At 43.2% G+C, this 20,763-nt stretch overlaps 2 protein-coding genes and 1 pseudogene across 2 annotated transcripts; 1 reads left to right on the forward strand and 2 right to left on the reverse strand.

Moving 5' to 3' along the window:
* Positions 1–458: 458 nt before the first annotated feature.
* LOC102821504 lies at positions 459–2,057 on the reverse strand (annotated as a pseudogene).
* A 681-nt stretch (positions 2,058–2,738) lies between these two features.
* Positions 2,739–12,019, forward strand: MMACHC (methylmalonic aciduria (cobalamin deficiency) cblC type, with homocystinuria). Its single transcript, XM_006839849.1, has 4 exons — positions 2,739–2,819; positions 6,512–6,706; positions 7,531–7,683; positions 11,603–12,019. Exons 1-4 carry the CDS (start codon positions 2,739–2,741, stop codon positions 12,017–12,019), a joined length of 846 nt encoding a protein of 281 aa, XP_006839912.1.
* A 1,340-nt stretch (positions 12,020–13,359) lies between these two features.
* On the reverse strand, positions 13,360–19,680 carry PRDX1 (peroxiredoxin 1). The gene is made up of 5 exons (XM_006839703.1): positions 19,559–19,680; positions 17,718–17,871; positions 17,265–17,387; positions 16,853–16,983; positions 13,360–13,525 (listed from the first exon to the last, which is right to left on the reverse strand). The coding sequence occupies exons 1-5, from the start codon at positions 19,662–19,664 to the stop codon at positions 13,440–13,442; spliced, it is 600 nt and encodes a 199-aa protein (XP_006839766.1). The 5' UTR covers positions 19,665–19,680; the 3' UTR covers positions 13,360–13,439.
* Between the last annotated feature and the right edge of the window lie 1,083 nt (positions 19,681–20,763).

Below are 20,763 nucleotides of genomic sequence, written 5' to 3' on the forward strand. Positions count from 1 at the left end.
CACTTTGGTCCCCAGTGTCCACTTCTGTGAGACAAGCTCCCTCCACTGCCATAGCACCCATACCCCCTGACCTGAAGAGGTTGAACTCCTACCAGGCATCCTGGGCCTCTACCCTGGGAGCCTCCAGGACATGACCCTTACCCTCCTGACCACTTTGTAGTTGCTCCAACATGTGCTAGACCGTGGGCCTAGGTGGACCAAATCTCACCCTCTCCATGGGAAAACCCCTCCCCGTGATAGGCCACTTCAGCACACTTGGAACCCTCATTTGGATTTCACATGGCCTAGGGAGGATTAGGAAGACGACTTTGGAGAAACGTTGAATCATCACAAGAGAGGGAAACATGGGAGGGAGAGGGTGCTCTAGCCAGTCTGTAGAACAGATGGATAGACAAAGGAAGGGGCCCCATGAGGAGACCTAAGGAGACAACCCTAATCTTGGTCCTACCTTCTGCCCCTCAGTCAGTCATCTGTTTCACCAGCAACTCTTGGTGCTGGCCTGCAGGCACAACTGTACAGGAGCTGTTCCCTACCCTCTTTCTGTCTCTCTTCCTGCTTTGTGTCCTGCCTAGTGCTAAAATGACAGAAGCATTTTGGCCTAGCTGTTAGAAAGCTTCCAAGCTGAGTGGGAAAACTATACACACACCATGAGAGGCAAAGTGCAAGACAAGATACTTGGCCAGACTTCTTAGTAGCTCAAACAGAGCTGTGGCCACTAACTGGGAAAGCTAAATAATTTGCCAGCAAAGGGGAACGAGAGAGCACCACCCCCAGTCTTTTACTTACTCAGTTGGTCCTGTAGCAACTTCAGTTCCTCCTGCAGAATTTCTGATTCCTTCCACAGCAGATGCCGCCTGCATGGGTGACAACAGTGTCATTCTAGAGCTACCCAACAAGCTGGAGGGAGGAAGCCACCAACCTTCCAAAGTATCAGAAGTTCAGAGGTCTTACCCATCACTTACTCACTCTGTAATTCCTGGTGAAGGCCCCTGGTATCATTGTACTTTCCTGATCCTGGCTGCATCTGGGCTTGGGTCTGCTCCTGCACCTGTCTCCGAAGGCTCTGCAATTCTCTTCTAAGTCCTTCTAGGCGTTGCTCAAGAAGAAGGAACCTCCTTTCTGGGCTCCCCTGCAGCAACCTTAGTGATGCTGTAGTTAGACAAGTTGGGGATCAGCCCTATTCAGAGCTTCACACATGAGGCCTGAGGCCCTCTTTGCAAATCAAGACTCATGCACACACACAATAGATGTGCAGCAAAATTGGGTGCATACATATGAGGCTGTGCATGGGAAAGAACTGGCTAACCAGATACCTTCCAGGGCAGAGATCTGGTGCTTCTGCTGCTCTCGTTCTTCCAGTAGGCTCTGCACAGACTGCTTTAGTGCATCAATCACCTACTCAGGCAAAAGAAGCACATGAGCAACTATATGAAGGACTTACCCAATCCCTACTATCTGTATCTCAAAAAACAAAAAACATACACATACACACACCTCACCTGAGCCTGAGATCTAAGCTGGGATCGGTGAACAGTAACTTCATCCCAGAGAGAGGATGGACTGTGGGCCTCAGCCCAGCTCAGTCCCTTTGGAATAATGGGAGGAATATCCAGAGTCCAGGGCTGTTGAGCTCGGACTCCAGACTGGAGAGGCATGTAAAGTGGAGAAGTCCACGTTCCAGCCAGGTCCCCTGCTTTGGGAATAAGGAAGAGACAAGGGACAACTCTGTATGATGGAACAGAATTCAGGAAAAAGAATTATAATTTGGAAGGAGGAAGGACTAAATGGTACAGGCATTGGATGAAAGCAGATCCTGGAAAGTGAAGGCTGGAAGATAGAAAGGGAATAATACCTACCTGCGGTGAAGACCCCAAGGGGATATAGCTGCTGCTACAAAAGAAACAGATGCACAATCCAATGAGTCCTGTCTGAGAGTCTTTTAACCCGACCCCCAAAACAGGGATTTCCTGTGCTCTCACCTTAATCCTGGCCACGTTTCCATCAGTGGCACTGAGAAGTGCATTGAGTTGTTCAGTCCAGCTCAGGCCCCTACTCATATCCTGCGGCTGAGGCCCTTGCTCTCCCAGAGAGGATATCGAGCCACAGCCAGGAGAGACCACAATGTCAGATCAAAAGCAAGTGGTGGGGAAGTAATAATAGTGTATGGATTCAATACTAGATGAGAACCGAGACTCTGGGAGCAAGTCAAGGGAGCAGAGCTCTGGGGGAACTGGGGAAAAAGCAGAATACCCTAGTAAATAGATGTCAGGTAGGAGCTGAAGGCGCCGAATATTGGTTGAGACCGGCCCAGATTCCGGACACAGACGCCATTGCGTCAAACCTCTGCCAAAGACTATTGCCGCCGAGAGTTTCAAACCCTCCGGGAGGCCAGAAAAACAAACCTTAGACGCGCTATCGCAGTGCTACCTGGGAAATTGAGTTCGCTCCTCGCGGAGACAACCGGCAACGGAGGCGGCGGAACTATGTTTCCCTTGAAGTAACAGTGTAGTTACACCCCTACCGTGAAGCTTGCCGGAAAACCGAGTTTTTTAATCCTGTAGCATTTGGCTCTGAGGACCAAATAAGCTACGTATCCCAAGATGCATCACGCAGTCAACCACGTCCCGCTGCTCGTCTCAGTCGTTCCTGGGAAATGGAGTCCAAGTTACTAAGAAACTAACGGTCAAATTTAGCCTTCAGACTACATTTCCCAGCAAGCTTAGCGTATAGCGTGTGCTATGGAGCCGCAAGTCGCAGAATTGAAGCAGAAAATTGAGGATACGTTGTGCCCTTTTGGCTTCGAGGTTTATCCTTTCCAGGTTGGTTTATCCCTTCAGCGTTGCTAAGGCAAGGTGTATAACTGGTCTCGGTGCTACCGCTATGAGGACCCGGGAGCCTTTGACTCCTTCCCAAGAGCCTCTGGCCAGTGTCTCATCTGACAAACTAGGACAAGGGTGTTATTTGGGACTTGGGTTAAAAAGGAAGAGAAACTTTTACTCCCATATAGTGTAAAATTGATGAATGGGAGACACCATATGATCCAGTAACCTGTGTGACCTTGATGATTATTACATAATTCAGAGGAAGAAAGGGACACGTGGACAAGAGTCACCTCTGAAACTTCCTGAGAGGAGAGCAAGACCTAGAATTGGTGGTGGCTGTGTGCCGTGGAGTCGGTTCCGACTCATAGCGACCCTGTACAGGGTTTCCGAGGCTGTAAATCTTTACGGGAGCAGAAAGCCTCATCTTTCTCCCGTGGAACAGCTGGTAGTTTCGAACTGTTGACCTTGAGGCTCACAGCCTGATTCGTAACCACTACGCTACCAGAGCTCCTTAAAGCCTGGAATTACATGGCTAGAATTTAAGTCAGCTGCGGAGGAAGGCGTGAAACAAGCAAACAATTGACTGATTTGTTCCATCTACCAACAGAAGGATAATTCATGATATTGCCCAGCACGGGGCTGGGTAGAAATTCTGTGAGCTCGCCTGGCACAGAAGTGTCAGTATCACCCCTCCAACCCTACCCTCACTTGTTTACTTAGACTCTTTTCCCTCTCATCTTGCCCTGAGCAGCATGCTTGTACACAGTTTAAGTAAAATCAACTTGAGTTCTTTGCGTGATGCTGAAGAAACTACCTACTCCCCATACTCTGCATTGAGTGCTGGACGGGATAAATAGGGAAAAAGATAGGTTGGGTCTAATTTGAGAGGGTAAACTTCCTAGGGAATATAGGATTGAGCTATATACGGGAATAGAGGGGTTGAAAAGGAGGAGGGTTATATACATCCTAAACATTAGGAACAGCGCGAGTTAAGGTGTGGCGGTAGTGGTGGACCGCATGTATAAAAGAGAGTGAGGACAGTTATCTGAAGGAAGAGGGAGGTGTAGGTAGTGGGAACTTGTACACCAGAGACTGCTGAGATCCTGCTGGTTATCCCAAGGTCCATCCTCACATTCAGTCAACCATCAAGACCTATCCCAAACCCACTGCCTTCGAGCCAGTTCTGACTCATAGTGACCCGACAGGACAAAGTAGAACTGTTCCCTAGGGTTTTTGAGACTATACATCTTTTCAGGAGCAGATAGTCTCATCTTTGTCCTATGGTTTGAACTGCTGACCTTGGGTTAGCAGTACTATGTATAACCACTACACCACCAAGTCCTGTTATTGTTAAGTGTCGTCAAGTCAGTTCCAAATCATAGCAACCCTGTATAGCAGGGATGGAGCACAATGGGCCATATAAGTCCTGCGAAATCATTTGGTCTGACCCTGCCAAGACAACTGCAGTTCCAGTTATCATGTTAAGTGCCATCGAGTCGGTTCTGACTCATAGCAACCCTGTATCAGATTCCAAGGAGCGGCTGGCTGGTTAAAACCACCGACCTTGTAATTCAAATGGACCTTGCAGTCCACTGCTTTATTCCACAATGCCACACCAGGACTCCAGCCAACACATTAGTGGTGGTGGTGGTGTGCCATGTAGTAACCCCTGGATAGGATTTCCAAGACTGTAAATCTTTATGGGAGCAGGGAGCCTCATCTTTCTCCCATGGAATGGCTGGTAGTTTTGGTTAGCAGTTCGACTTGTAACCACTATGCTATCAGAGCTCCTTGTTGTGCTTGTGAGTATTTGTGGCTTGTGAGTTGCTGTGATTCTGAAACCTATGCCACGGGTATTTTAAATACCAATAGGGTCACCCACGGTTGACAGGTGTCAGATGAGCTTCCAGATGAAGACACACTAGGAAGGAGAGATGAACTACTTCCAAATATTTAGTCACTGAAAACCTTATGAATAGCCATCACATTTGTTGTTAAGTGCTGTTGAGTCGGTTCCAACCCATAGCGACCCTGTGTAGGGTTTCCAAGGAGTGGCTGGTGAACTTGAACCACCAACCTTGCAGTTCAAACTGGTTTTGCTGTCCAGCGCATTAACCCACAGAGCCACACCAGGACTCCATATCACATTAAGGGTGAGTTAATTAAATGTTTGACCAATTATAGCAGGCTAATTTGTAATTTGATAATTTTGTCTGGCCAATGAATGATATTATATATTTTGGCAGAAAAAAGGTTCCCCATCCCTCCTTTGTAGGGTTTCTGAGGTTTGAACTGCTGACCTTGTGACTCATAGTCCAGTACTGATCCTACAGCACCACACCAGGAGTTCTTATTCTGAATCTGTCCCAAATCCATTTCCTTCCTTCCCACCCATCTCTGCTGGGGTACAGGCCACCTTCCTTTCTCATTTGGATTATTGCAGTAATCTCCTTTATTGTCATCTTGCCTCAGTTCTTTACACTGCAGCCAGGTTGATCTTTTAAAACTGATGTGAGTTTACTCAAGTTTTCAATGGTTCCCCTTCTTATTGCCAAATTAGATCCACTTTAAATTGGTGTTCTGTCATAATCTCACCCCTAATCACCTCTCCCTCTGCTTCCCTCTACAGACCTTTCCACTAAACAATATACTATTCTACAAATATGCCCAATACTTTTCTGCCTGTCTTTGCTTATGTTGTGACCTTTGCAAAGAATGCACGCCAGATCCACCTCATGTTTACCTGTCACTTTCCTTCCCAGCCCTCAAGATTTGGCTGCCCCAAAAGTGTTTTCTAATTTCAGGTTTTCATCTGGCCCTGTCATTGTACTATTACTGTATTATCAGTTTGTATTCTTAGTTATTCATGATCTCTCTGCCTCTATAGTCTCCATACACGTTGTTAGGTGTCATATAGTGACTTTATGTGTAACAGAATGAAACACTGTCTAGTCCTGTGCCAACTTCGCAATTGTTACTATGCTTGAGTATTGCTCAAGAATATTGCTAGAGTATTGCTTAGACCATTGCTGCTGCTACTATGCCAATCCATCTCATTGGGGGTCTCCCTCTTCTTCACTAACCAACCACTTTGCCTAGCATGATGTCCTTTTCCAGGGACTATTCCCTCCTGATAATATGTCTTCAAGTATGATAAAGGAAGTCTGGCCATCCTGGCTTCTAAGGAACATTCTGGGGGGTACTTCTTCCACATACACCAGTTAATAGTCACTCAGCAATGGAATCCTGGTGTGGTGCTGTGAGTTAATGTGCTGGATTGCAAGGTTGGCAGTCCAAGCTCACCAGCAGCTCCTTGGAGACCCTGTACAGGGTTACTGAGTTGAAACCAGCTTGACATCACTTAACAATGAAGATAAAGGCTGGGTTGTTGTTATGTGCCGTGGAGTCGGTTCCAACTCATAGCGACCCTGCATAGGGTTTCTGAGGATATAAATTTTTACAGGAGCAGAAAGCCTCATCTTTCTCCTGCAGAACAGCTGGTAATTTCAAACTGCTGACCGTGAGATTAGCAGCCCGATTCATAACCACTACACTACCAGAGGCTGGGTAGGATGAAGTATATCAGTTCTTGAATGCCAGGCTAAGGTATAGGTCTGCCTAAGGCCTAGGATAACCCTCTTGACTTAGAAGCCGAGGTGGTATGAATGGTATGAACATTTTTTGAACAGGTGGCATGGTACAATGCACTCCTGCCTCCAGCCTTCCACCTACCCCTACCAGGACCTACCCTGGCTTTCCTGGTGCTCAGCACACCTGCCATGTTTGACCGAGCCCTAAAGCCCTTCCTGCAGAGCTGCCGTCTCCAACCACTGACCGACCCTGTGGACCAGTGTGTGGCCTACCACTTGAGCCGAGTTAGAGAGGTAAGCTAGGCTCCCGTCCTCACTGCATGATCTAGACTGGGGGCTATGGGATATTCTGAAGCCAGCCAGCTTTGACATTCTGTGATCATCTCTCCCCATTGTGCCTTTTCACCCCAGGTTGAGCCACCTTTCTCTGGTAACAGCCACCCCCCCCCCCAATATCTGAAATCATTCACACTAATCCTACACTAATTGGCAACCTTTATGTGAGCCTCAGAGCAGGTTTGGCTTCCAACTACAACAGAAATAGGGCTGACAACTCCAGGCAGCATTATTTTGGCTGCAGGGTATGTTGAGCACTAAAGTGTTTTCCAACCACGCACATTCTCACGCATATTTTGAGTCTTCCCAAAACTAAGCCATGACCTCTTCTACATTGCAGATCTTGAGGAAAGGGCCAAAGGTACCCTTTGAAGGTTTCTGAGCAAGACCTTCAAACATGGGCTCTCCAGAATAGAACTATAACTCTCCATACTGGAGTCTCATCCATTTTAAAGTCATATTCTCACCTTTAAGTAGAACTTCGGAGGACAAGGCAATGTTAAGTTCTGTAGTCCATTCATATGGAGCAACTGCACTCCCAGAATTATGTTAACTGTCAAGTTGGTTCCAACACAGTGACCCTTTATAGGGTTTCTGATGAGTGGCTGGTGAGCTTGAACCGCTTACCTTGCGGCTGAAACCCACCTTGCAGTCCAGCACTTTAACCCACAGTGCCACACCAGGATTCCAGAAAAATATTAATACACACTAAACTAGGGCTTCCCACAAACTCAAGATTCCCCTTGTATTGACATGAGCATTCACCTTGTCCTTTATCTTAGAGCCTCCCAGAGCTGCAGATGCAAGTCATCACTGACTATGAGGTACAACCGAACCGACGCCCCAAGATTCTGGCCCAGACGGCAGCTCATGTTGCAGGGGCTGCTTACTACTACCAACGACAGGATGTGGAGGCTGACCCCTGGGGGACCCAGGTCAGAGGGCAAGTGAATGGGTGGGGGCTTAGAAGATGAAAGCTTCTCCCATATCCCTACTTCCTCTGGATGGGAGTTGGTACACTACACACATTCCAGGAGAAAGCAGCTGTGCTCTGACCATAGGTCAACCCCACAGCCTACCTTTTGGAGTCTGCTTGGGACATAAAATTGGAGAAACTGCTCTGTTCTTAAGAGCCTTTCTTACAAGACTATTTCAGGATTGTTTTGGTTAGGTGCCATCGAGTCAGTACCGATCCATAGCAACCTTATGCCCAGCAGAACGAAACACTGCCTGATTCTGGGCCAACCTCACTACTGTTCCCATGCTTGAATCCATCAATGCTGCCACTTGGCCAATCCATCTCAATGGAGGGGGTCTTCCATTTTCTCTGACCCTCCACCTTACCAAACATGATATCCTTCTCCAGTGACTGGTCCCTCCTGACAATATGTCCGAAGTATGAGAGACAAAGTTTGGCCATCTTGGCCTCCAAGGAGCACTCTGGCTGCACTTCTTCCAAAACGGATCTGTTGCTTCTTTTGGCATCCCATGGCACTTTCAATAGTCTCCTCCAACACCGTAACTCAAAAGCATCAATTCTTCTACGGTCTTCCTTATTCACTGTCCAGCTTTCGCATGCATATGAGGTCATTGAAAACACCATGGCTTGGGTCAGGCGCATCTTGGTCCTCAAGCTGACATCTTTGCTCTTCAACATTTTAAAAAAAGGTCTTGTGCAGCAGATTTGCCTAATGCAGTATGTCGTTTGATTTCTTGACTGCTGCTTCCATGAGTGTTGATAGTTGATCCAAGAAGAATGAAGTCCTTGACAACTTCAATCTTTTCTCCATTGATAAGAATGTTGTTTATTGGTCCAGTGGTGAAGATTTTTGTTTTCTTGGCATTGAGATGTAATCCATACCGAAGGCTGTGCTCTTTGATCTTCATTAGTAAATGTTTTAAGTCCTCTTCACTTTCAGCAAGCAAGGTTGTATCATCTGCATATCGCAGGTTGTTAATGAGTCTTCCTCCAATACTGATGCTACGTTTTTCTTCATAGAACCCAGCTTCTCAGATTATTTGCTTAGCATACAGGTTGAATAAGTATGGTGAAAGAATACAACCTTGTCTCCCACCTTTCCCAATTTTAAAACAGTCAGTGTTCCCATGCTCTGTTCAAACAACTGCTTCTTGGTCCAGGTACAGATTCCTCATGAGCACAATTAAGTGTTCAAGAATACTCATACTTCACAGTGTTGTCCATAGCTTGTCATGATCCACACAATCAAAAGCCTTTGTGTAGTCAATAAAACACAGGTAAACATCTTTCTGATATTCTCTGCTTTTAACCAAGATCCATCGGACATCAGCAGTGATATCCCTTGTTCCACAGCTTCTTCTAAATGGGTGTGAACCTCTGGAATTTCTCTGTCAATGTATGATTGTAGCGATTTCTGTATTGCCTTTAGTAAAACTTTACTTGCATGGGATATCAAAGAGATTGTCTGATGATTTTCACATTCCATTGGGTAACCTGTCTTTGGAATGGGCACAAATATGGATCTCTTCCAATCAGTCTGCCATATAGTTGTCTCCCAAATTTCTTGGCAGAGATGAGTGAGTGCCTGCTGTGCCACCTCACTTTGTTGAAAGATTTCAATTTTTATTCCATCAATTCCTACTGCCTTGTTCTTCAGTGCACCTTGGACTTCCTCCTTCAGTATAATTGGCTATTGATCATATGCTACCTGTTGAAACTGTTGAACATTAACCATTTCCTTTTGGTACAGTGATTCTGTGTATTCCTTCCATCTTCTCTTGATGCTTTCTGTGTCATTCAATAATTTGCCTAGAGAATCTTTCAATAATGAAAGTCGAGGCTGAATTTTTTCTTTGGTTCCCCCAGCTTAAGAAATGCTGATCGTGTTTTTCCTTTTTGGTTTTCTGATTCCAGATCTTTGCGTATTTTGTTGTAATATTTGGCTTTATCTTCTCGAGCTGATCTTTGAAATTTTCTGTTCAGCTCTTGGACTTCATTTCTTCCATTTGCTTGAGCATCTCTATGCTGGAGAGCAAGTTTCATTGTCTCTTCTGGCATCCATTTTGACCTTTTCCTTCGTTCTTGTCTTCTCAGTGACTTTCTGCTTTCTTCATGTATGATGTTCTTGATGTCATCCCACAACTCTTCTGGTTTTCTGTCTTTAGTGTTTATTGTATCAAATCTGTTCTTCAGATCATCTCTAAATTCAGGTGGGATATATTCAAGATAATATTTTGGCTCTCGTGGACTTGTTTTCATTTTCTTCAGCTTCAGTTTGAATTTGCATATGAGTAATAATCTGTTCCACAGTCTGCCCCTGACCTTGTTTCGACTGATGATCTGGAGCTTTTCCATCTTCTCTTTCCGCAGATGTAGTCAATTTGATTTCTATGTATTCCATCTGGTGAGGTCCATATGTATGTTGTTGTTAAGTGCCGTTGAGTCAGTTCCGACCCATAGCGACCCTGTACAGGGTTTCTGATGGTGTAAATCTTTGCGGGAGTAGAAAGCCTCATCGTTCTCCCACGGAGCGGCTGGTAGTTTCGAACCACTGACCTTAAGGTTCGCAGCCTGATTGAGGTCCATGTGTATAGTCGTCTCTTATGCTGTCTAAAGGTATTTCAAATGAACAAATCATTGATTTTGCAGAATTCTATCATGTGTTCTCCAGCATCATTTCTATCACCAATGCCGTATTTTCCAACTACTGATCCTTCCTCTTTGCCTCCAACCTTTGCATTCCAATCACCAGTAATGATCAATACATCTTGATTGCATGCTTGATCAATTTCAGATTGAAGAAGTTGGTAGAATTTTTCTATTTCATCCTCACTGGCTTTAGTGGTTACTGCATAAATTTGAATAATAGTTGTATTAACTGGGCTTCCCTGTTGTTGTTAAGTGCTGTCAAGGCAGTTTCGACCTATAGAGACCCTGTGCAGGGTTTCTGAGGCTATAAATCTTTGCGGGAGCAGAAAGCCTCGCATGGATATTATCCTATCACTTACAGCATCATACCTCATGACTCATCTGGGTATGTTCCTTTTGACAATGAATGTAACACCAATCCTCTTCAATTTGTCATTCCCGGCATAGTAAACCCTGTGGTTGTCACATTCAAAATGGCCAATACCAGTCCATTTCAGCTTACTAATACCCAAGATACCAATGTTTATGTGTTATTTCATTTTGACAACTTCCAATTTTCCCCAGTTCACACTCCATACATTCCACATTCAAATTTTCAATGGATGTTTACAGCTGTTTGTTTTCATTTGAGTCGTGCCCCATCAACAAATGAAGGCCCCAAGGGCTTTTCGCCATTCGCATCAACTGGTCAGCTCTACTTTGAGGAAGCAGCTCTTCCCCAGTCTCATTTTGAGTGCCTTCCAACCTGAGGGGCTCTTTTTCCAGCACTATATGGGAGTGTTTCTGTTATTCATAAGGTTTTCAGTGACTAGTCAAAGTAGTTCATCACTCATTCTTCCTAGTCTGTCTTTGTCTGGAAGCTCATCTGAAACCTGTCCACCATGGGTGACCCTGCTGGTACTTAAAATACCAGTGGCATAGCTTTCAGAATCACATCAACTCATAAGCCACCACAGTATGACAAACTGACAAGAGTGGTGGTATTTCAGGATGGAGGGGGACAAACTGTGATGAGTGGCAGAACTGACAGGCTGATTCAGACTCAGCCTAAGGAGCCCTTCCTCTTAGTCAGAATGAGCCTATGAAAGGGTTACTCAGGAAAGAAAGGACAGGTTTCTATATGGAATCAGTGTCCATTTCATTAAGCACTAGGTGAAGTATAGCTTAGTGATGGTAAGTAGACCTGGTGCCAAAGTGACCTTGTGTATCTCTACCTTCTTCCCCAGCACATATCAGGTGTGTGTATACACCCCCGATTTGGGGGCTGGTTTGCCATCCGAGGGGTGGTATTGCTGCCAGGGATAGAGGTACCAGACCTGTTACCCACAAAGCCACCAGACTGTGTTCCTACAAGAGCTGATCGCATCACTCTGCTTGAAGGATTCAATTTCCACTGGCGTGACTGGGCTTACCGAGATGTTGTGACACCCCAGGAGCGCTACTCAGAAGAGCAGAAAGCCTACTTTTCCACTCCACCAGCCCAGCGCTGGGCCCTTTTGGGTTTGCCCCTGCCCTCAGGGGAGATTAGCCCAGTAGCCTCTGAGCATCCCCTTACCACACTTACCTGCAAGACCCAGAATCCCAGCAGGGTGAGGGGCTGGGTTAGTCCCAGAGCCTCACCCACTACATCCACTGGTCCATGATAACTTTCCTCTGCTATTTAAAACCTGGTACTTGCTAGGACTTGGCTTTGGCAAGGTTTGGTTTATTTTGAATACAAGATGAATGTTTTTGAAAATATAGTTAAGTCTCAGGTAAGTTCAGTGGCTTGGTCAAAGACAAAAGTGGATCCAAAATTCCCTCCCATCTTGATGTATGGGACTATTTATTATCTCCGCTAACATTTCTCTGCAGTGCCAAGATACCTGTAGGATCTCAGAAGCAAATACCCCTTAAATAAAACCCACTTCATGGGGCTATGTGAGAACTAAATAAATACATGTAAAGTACTTCTAACAATGCCTGGTAAATACAGTGTGTTGACTATTACACTAAAGGCTCTAGTAATCATGTACTACACTTAGTTCTAGAGGGACTAAGGGAGAATCCAAGAGTGTTCAAAAGATACACTGAAAGACCCTCAGTTCTGAATCTTCTCTATAGCATCAAGGGCCCAGGAAAACCTAACTTTCCCCAACTAACCCCCCTCCCCTCAAATCATTATTAGAAATGAGGGTCAATAAAGGACCAATTCTAATCATACAGACCTGGCTTCTACTGAAAACTAGCTAATGAAAAATTGGATCACATCAGAGCATTATATGATGTGTTCTAGACATATCAGGACCTAGCAGCAGCAGCCTCTATCTTCTAATCAAGGATAGAGCCCAAGAAAGGTGAGAAGTGGTAAAAACTGTTCATACCCCTCAAGGCCACCTTTCAGTTCCAAAAGTACAGAAGCCTGCAACAACTTTGTTCTTTTAAGCAGCTACAACAGACATTTATGGGAAGAGGCCAAGTATCTGATCTTAACACAGCCTTCCCAATGGAGTTAACATAAATGCTCGGATAATTTCATTAGGGTCCTACCTGTAACCCAGCCTACTGCATAAATTACAGCACTATGGCCAACACTTTTCTCCACAGCCAGCGGTAGTGAAATAAAATTTCAACAATTCTGTTTTTATTTCCTAAATTTCCCCACAATACAATTTCCTGGTTCTGCAGCAGCTCTCACTCTTCATTTCCCCCCTTTAGAGGGCAGGCAAAGAGTAAATTATTCTTAAAGTTAGAAAGTACACACCCTCTAAAATGAAGAAGACGCATTAAGGTCTCAGGTCAAGTTTAATTGAAACTACAAAAGATCAATGGATTCATACTGCACTACTGATACAAGATACACATCAGCTGGCCTGTCCCACAGTACAGCTAAAGGCCATTTCCACCAGAGCAAAAAGAAAGGTTGACCACTCAATTCCCGTAGGAAAGGTCTGTCCTATCATAGCACATATCTCAGTCAAGTCTAAGGCTTTGTGTTAGAAGCATAAACAAATTACAAAAGAGATTTGGTTTTTTCTCAAGGCTGCTCATTACTGCCACCTGGTAATCAAGTGACCCTGGCGCTCACTTCTGCTTAGAGAAGTACTCTTTGCTCTTCTGGACATCAGGCTTGATGGTATCACTGCCAGGTTTCCAGCCAGCTGGGCACACTGGAAGACAAAGACTTCATTAATCAGTAACTTACTCAGTGGTGAGCACCACACCCTTCCCCCAATCCATGATCTCAGACCAAGATCCTGCCCTGCAATCTGAGTACATTTTGGTCTTTTTAGTCCAAGGTTAACTACATAATTTAATCCTCATCAAAACCCCAACTACTATTCTACATAATTTACTCATGAAGTATGCCTGAAATTTAAAGAAATTAGTATCTTCAACTGCATGCTTTCTTCCAGAAAATAAACCTTCTCTAAAAGTGAATATGGAAAAATATTAATAAGGTGGATTGTTGTTAAGTGCTATCGAGTCGGTTCTAACTCTGTAAAGGGTTTCCTAGGAGCAGCTAGTGAGCTTGAACTGCAGACCTTGAAGTTCAATTGGCTTTGCAGTCTGGCCCATTAACCCACAGCGCCACACCAGGACCCCAAGGCAAATGGATATTCACATGTTCTTCACGTTTATGTATGCTCAAGATACTTCTTTCCAAAAACTTTAAAGTGACTTATAAAACCCACAAAAGAAATAACAGTGAAGTCCTTGTATGCTGTGGGTTGGTTAATGTGCTAGACAGCAAGGTCGGTTTGAACCTCAAGGTCGGCGGTTGAAACTCACCAGTCAGTCCTTAAAAACCCTGTACAGGGTCGCAACCAATTCGATAGATAGCACCTAACAACTCTTGTTGTTAAGTGCCGTCGAGTGGGTTCCGACCCATAGCAACCCTGAACAGGGTTTCCGAAGCTGTAAATCTTTACAGGAGCAGAAAGCCTCCTCTTTCTCCTGCATAGCAGCTGGTAGTTTCGAACTGCTGACCTTGCAGTTCACAGCCTGATTCATAACCACTACACTAATAACAACTCTTAGGTAAGTAAAAAGCCAATCTGGCTGTTTTCACACACTATGCAGAAAGCAGTCTTCAATCACTTCTCAGAATGCTGAGCTAGCCTGAGGAAAGAGGATGACAAGTAGTCTAGCAGACTCACTTGCTCAAAAGATATGAAGATGTCACATAGATAGCTTCAGATGTCAGACACTAAAACCAACTTCGGGCACAATATATGGATGGAACAAGAGCTGAATAGCAGACCAGCTGCCATGTTTTCCTGAAATTGCCATCTAATTGTTATGTAGTTATTTGCGCTAACACCAAAAAGTTAAAATATGGGCACATCTAAATATCAACCATGGAGCATGGAGCACCATGGCTAAGTTCTCACATCTGTTAACCAAAAGGAAAACCAGCATTTTTAACCCACTAGTGGCTAGCTCCCAGGAAACTTTAACATGTTCTCACTGCAGAGCCCATTTGATCTCAGCCTGAGTTGTAAGGATGTGGTTGTTTTTATCCCCATCCCCTTGAGTCCTGGTGTGGTGCTGTGGGGCAGTTCAAGCTCACTAGCTACTCCTCGGAAACCTGATACAGGGTTGCTGTGGGTTGGAACCAACTCCACAGCGCTTTAACAACAGGATTAGCATTTGACCTCAAGTCTGTTTGAAGTACAAGGTCAGCGGTTCAAATTCACTATACGCAGCTCTGAATCAGAACCAACTTGACAGCACTTAACCAACAACAACTCCCATGAGTGCAACTGGAATGAGATCATTTTATCCTAACACAGCATTAACTTTTTTTTTTATGAAGTCTGCTACTGAGGCACCTAGCGATGGGTATTTTAGGACCCATTCCTGGCTTAATATAATTAGAACAAAGTCATTGTGATCAAATGATACTGACTAGACATCAAGGGCATAGGGAGTTTTCCTTCTTACATCGTCACCGAGTCAGAACTGATTCAATTACACATAAGAAGCATCAACAAGCTATGGAGAACAAAGTGCAGCATCAATTCCTAAATACAGCTCAATTATAAATCATGGTAAAAAGAATTGGGCCTCACAGGTAAGTAGGAACAATGAAGCAGGAAAGCCCTTACTAACTTGTCACTGGGTTTCACAGTATTTACAACCATACCGGTTTACTTGACAGGCAGAAAGATCAACACTTAAAGATGTTTATCAGAAGCGGCAGAGTTCCACACATTTTGCACAGGCAAAGTGCAAAAAGAAATACTAAATGTGCTTGGCATTAATTAGTTCTCAAACTGAACTTTTATAAAGTATCAGGTGTCTGCTCCTTCAATCAGCCAGGCTTCTCCTTTTGCAAATGATTACTCTTGGTATCAATGCTCACTCACTGTATATTAATTAGCCTTTCACTCTAACACAAACCACTCATCTAGACTCTTAGCAACTTCATACCTTTTCATACCATAAGACCAGAGCCTTGAAAGAACAGAGGTGAGGAGGGGGGAAAGATGAAGAACAAAAGCTAGCTGTGCCCTTGATCTGAAATCAGTAGTTATTTGATCACAATTACATTACCCTTACAAAAATACATTAATTTTGGTATAGGTCATACATAACCAACACTAGATTCCTCAAGCAGCTGAGTATTCAAACTGCAATACAACTAAGCTAATTCTCCATCAGGATCAGGTGGTCTTATTCCAGCAGTAACTACACTCGAGGAGGGCATGGGGAGAGACCAAGATGAAAAAAGTTACAGCTGTACAACTTCAAAACTGAAACCAAATGGGCTCTGCTGTATTACAACACTACAGTGAGAACATGTTAAGGAGAAAGCTACTAGTTCTGAGGCAATAGGAAAAGGCCCAAACACTCCCAAAAATCACATGCTGAATGTGCTTGATGTTTAGGTTTTACAGGGACAGACCAAAAAAAAAACCCAAAAACCTCTCTAATCCTTTTATTTTTAAAAACTTAGATCTTCACCACCTAAAACCCTCTAACCCTTGCCCTACAAATAAAAAATGTATGTGAACTTGATATACTGGATTCTATTAATACAATAGAATGAATTTTTTAAAGACATAAAAGAATTTATTAATAACTACCATCTACCTTTGGGTATATTATCTTAAAACAGGGAAAATACACTTTTGTTAAAACCCCAATAAAAGCAAGTATGGTTTAGAAGGGGTACGTTCTTCCTCCAACACTTGTCAAAAATGGCATGCTTCATCTCTAGATAGGATTTTCAACCTTTTGTTTTGTTCTAACATATTTAGGAGATCCTCCTACACACCCATCTTTAGCGGTAGTAAGTGATTCTATTTACTTGACACAAAAAAATCTTTATATTCTCTCTTCTCCAAACTTTCCCATGGTCCACACCCTTCTCTCTTTTTCTTTTGGAGACATATCCACTTTACTTTATGAATCTGACAAGCTCTGTTCTTACCACCTTATCTACCCTACAACTACAAGTATGTTTTGGTCACTAGGTATCTCTGGCTCACCTTCCCCATGTTTGTCTGTGAACTGGAAGGCCTGAACTAGTCTTAGGGTCTCATCCACAGAGCGGCCAACAGGGAGGTCATTTACAGTGATCTGTCGAAGGATGCCTTTATCATCAATGATGAAGAGTCCTCTGGAAAGAGATTGAAGGAGAGAGGGTACAAGGTTAGTAATTTGCTTTGATAATCTGTTGTAATAAGAAACTTGACATGGTCAGGAAATGGGGGCTGGTCTGGTCTCCAAGACTTAAACTGGCCTTGCCTTTAGTGAGGAGCTGTTCCTACATAAAGAATAGAATTGAATGAGGAAAGAGTCTGCAGATCAGGGTTCCTCTGAATTTCTCTAAATAAATGGCTCTCAGCCAACCCAATAATCCTGATGAATGTTAGTCCCAAACAAGCAGGCATTATTTACCTAAATGAGATGCCTTCATCTGCCTTTAAGACCCCATAGTCCTGAGCAATTGTGCGTTTAGGGTCTGATACCAAAGGAATATTCATGGGTCCCAGTCCTCCTTCTTTCTTGGGTGTGTTGATCCTACAGCAAAATACACATACATACAATCATAACTCTCATTTAAAGCATTGTGAACCCAAAGTATTAAAGTACCCATCCATTCCTTCCTCTTTCCCACAATCTTATCTAACATTTCCCAAACCTCCAAAGTTATTCCAGCAGCAAAGTGAATGGCTGAACACATTTAAGATCACCAGATCATACTCAGCTGCAACCCATGCTGCTTCCTCTGCTGCCAGGTTAAGAGTGCAACAAGAGCATTGAAGTCAGTCTTTGCACTCTGTCCACAAGAAGCTAGGAGCTACTTAATTTTAAATAAGTCCCCATGCCAAATAGACCCAAGATATTTACCAAGCCAGATGACAGAAGTGAGAATCCACAGAAGCACCAATTACTTGGCAGTTGAGTTTCTTAAATTCTTCTGCCCTGTCACTGAAAGCAATGATTTCAGTGGGGCACACAAAGGTGAAATCAAGAGGATAAAAAAAGAACACAATATATCTTCCTGAAAAGGAAAGGATCCACAAGTTAGCCTTTGAAACAGACATCCTTACTTTATAGAGAATGAAATGGTAAAGACATAACCTTCTACGGAAAAAAAAAAGCCTTATTAAATTGATGGCAAACACAATTGTTAAATGGCAAGAATCTTGTCAAAGCTTTCCTTTATAATCTACTTTAGAACTTGTTGCAGCAGAAGGGTCTATGAACGCTCACATATGAAAGGAAAAGGTCTGTCCAGCTTCACACAATTTATTCTCCTTGCTCCATATCAGCTGCCGACTATAAAATAACATTGTTTAGTCTGAGTGGCTGGAACGGCAAAGCATAAACGCCAAGTTTTCACTCCAATGAAGAAAAGCAAAACGCTATTACCACTTTTAACTGGGTAGCCTAATGTCAATGCTTAGTTTCCAGGAAAAACTGAATTGCTGGGTTCTGTTGCTATGGAATAAGAAACCAACAAGAGGAATTTTTTTATTTCCTTCCACAATGAGCCACAGTGAAGAACAGGTAGGAATCTGAGTCACCACAAACATTCCTAACAAGCCTGACAGGACACGAAAAAAACCTAAGACATTATAAAACAACGAAAGTTTCAAAAATCCTGGCAGATTAACAGGACTTCTAACTGAAATTTTCTGGACATTTTTATTACCAGTTGAAGTAGATCTTAAACTGTCCAGTCTCACACCTAATGGGCTGAGCTATGTAACAACTCCAGTCATTATTATGAAAGTTAAACAAAGAGGCCCCTTTTGACATTTATTTTGAAAAGCAAAATCACTAGAAACTGACTCATCTAAGTAATTCCTTCAGAGTTTTGCCTTAACAAGCAATTGGAAGTCTCAACAGGTCAAGCCCTGGGGGGCAGACAGCAGCTCCTCCTTGACCTAGTGCCTATACTCTTTGGTCAGGATCACCTCCCTTTGGTGCTACTTACCTTTTTTGTCAGGAAAAGCTTTCCTCTATAGGGCCACACTTACCTGAGTTCAACACATCTAACAGGTGCAATGTGTTAGGAAACCTAGTTTTTTCAAAGTGCTATCACAAAAGTCAACCCCAAGAACTGATACACCACCACTAAGTACACTTGACACTCCAAGTTTGCATTCAAAGAAATCTATATCTTCAATTGTCCCAGGAGACCCAGCTTAAAGAAACACCTCATTGGATCTTGCCAAATGTCTGCATGTGCATATAACTATGACAACAGAAAGGGGAGTTGTTTCAGTTGTAACCTCAACTCTTCGCTGAGGGCAAAAATTAGGTTTAATCACTCTGCCTAATATGCATAATGCAGCTGTGATACACACTTCACAACCACTGAACAGTATCATAACCCAAAGACTTGAGAGAATACATGTGGTCAAGTTTAAATTATAGGACTCTTACAATATAAAACAATAATGAGAATTTCCCCCAATAAAACAAGTACTGAGAATTGAGCTAATATTGTTATAGATAAATAATGAATCATGATTTTCTCCAAAAGAGGTCTGAGTCTGGAATATCTACTCTGCAAACAATGATCATTTCACGTTAATATGAAGATAACAAACTCATGCCATAAAAACCTTGTTCTAGGATATGTAAAATATTTTACAATCAAATGTTAATAGAAATTCAACAAGATATCTCTAGATACAAAAATTATACCACTTTAATGGGGTCAATGTAATTACTCTTACCTTTGTAATCAGACAAACTTATATCTTTGAACTGACCATCTGGCATAACAGCTGTAGCTTTGAAGTTGGGAGCAGGGTGCCCAATTTTTGCAGTTCCTGAAGACATCTTCAGTTATCAGCTAGAATAAAAAAGAAAATAAATTAGAAGCAATCTTTTTTTTTCTTTTTAAGATAAATAATACTTCATCTACTTAGGGACTCAACGGTAGGAAAATACAAAATCAGTTCCAGTGGCCATGAATGCATAGTTTTTACATTGGTAGTCAGTGCAGGCCCTCAGCCAAGGATCACAACACAACAGTAGGGCCCCAATCTGAACTTTTCCACTTCTGGAATAAAACCAGATTATACATAAATGTTTCAAGTCTCTGAACCTGTCTTTGTTTTCTTTTAAAAACATATTATTAAGTGAGAGTCACCTTTTTCACTTTTTCTGAGACATTTATGAAATGGCATTTTCTTCTACCATTACAGAAGCAAAAATGGGGAGACTCTCAAACCAGAACCCAGAGCACACATAATGCACAGCTGACTGACTCCCAGACGCAATCATATGTTGCCTTTCTGTGGACTGGAATGCACCTCCACCTACAAATTTTTACAATGTGGAATGCATATTTAAACGTTCTCCAGCTGGTTTTGCCCAACAGAGCACACACCATAAAGTGCCAATCTAGACCATTAATTTGGCATTTGGCTCCATTTTTAAGCTTTAGGTACTGTGTTAAACCCTAGAAATTATTTTAAAAATGGGTTCTAGCCAAGGGGCCAAAATCCCCAACAAATATTAAAGCCAAGAGTCAAGTTTGTTGCATTGGATTCACCCAGATTAATACTAAGATAAGAATTTAAGTTTTAACTCAGCATGTCATCAATTTGAGAATGCCCTACGAAGCCAATTTCCCCCTTAAGTCCTAAAGTTCTTGGGTCATCATACAAGGAAAGGAAAGGTGCACATGCTTAGAATCCTTGGATGTTTGCAAAATCTTCACAAGCTATTTTAATGAAAAACTCTTTTTAACACCCTTTAACAAGAATCTCCTAAAATGCGCTGCAACTTGGCGACAAACTATGGGGTGTGCCCCTAACAGAAATAGCCTCCTCGCCCAAACCTGTTTTTCCGGGTAGCCCCACTCTACTGAAGCCCGACCAACCTACAGGTAAAAGCTGCTAGACTTCCGGCTCCTGTCGGGGACCCCTTAGGA

The sequence above is a fragment of the Chrysochloris asiatica genome, unplaced genomic scaffold (assembly GCF_000296735.1).
Source record: "Chrysochloris asiatica unplaced genomic scaffold, ChrAsi1.0 scaffold00026, whole genome shotgun sequence".
In the NCBI taxonomy this organism is placed as follows: Eukaryota; Metazoa; Chordata; class Mammalia; order Afrosoricida; family Chrysochloridae; genus Chrysochloris; species Chrysochloris asiatica.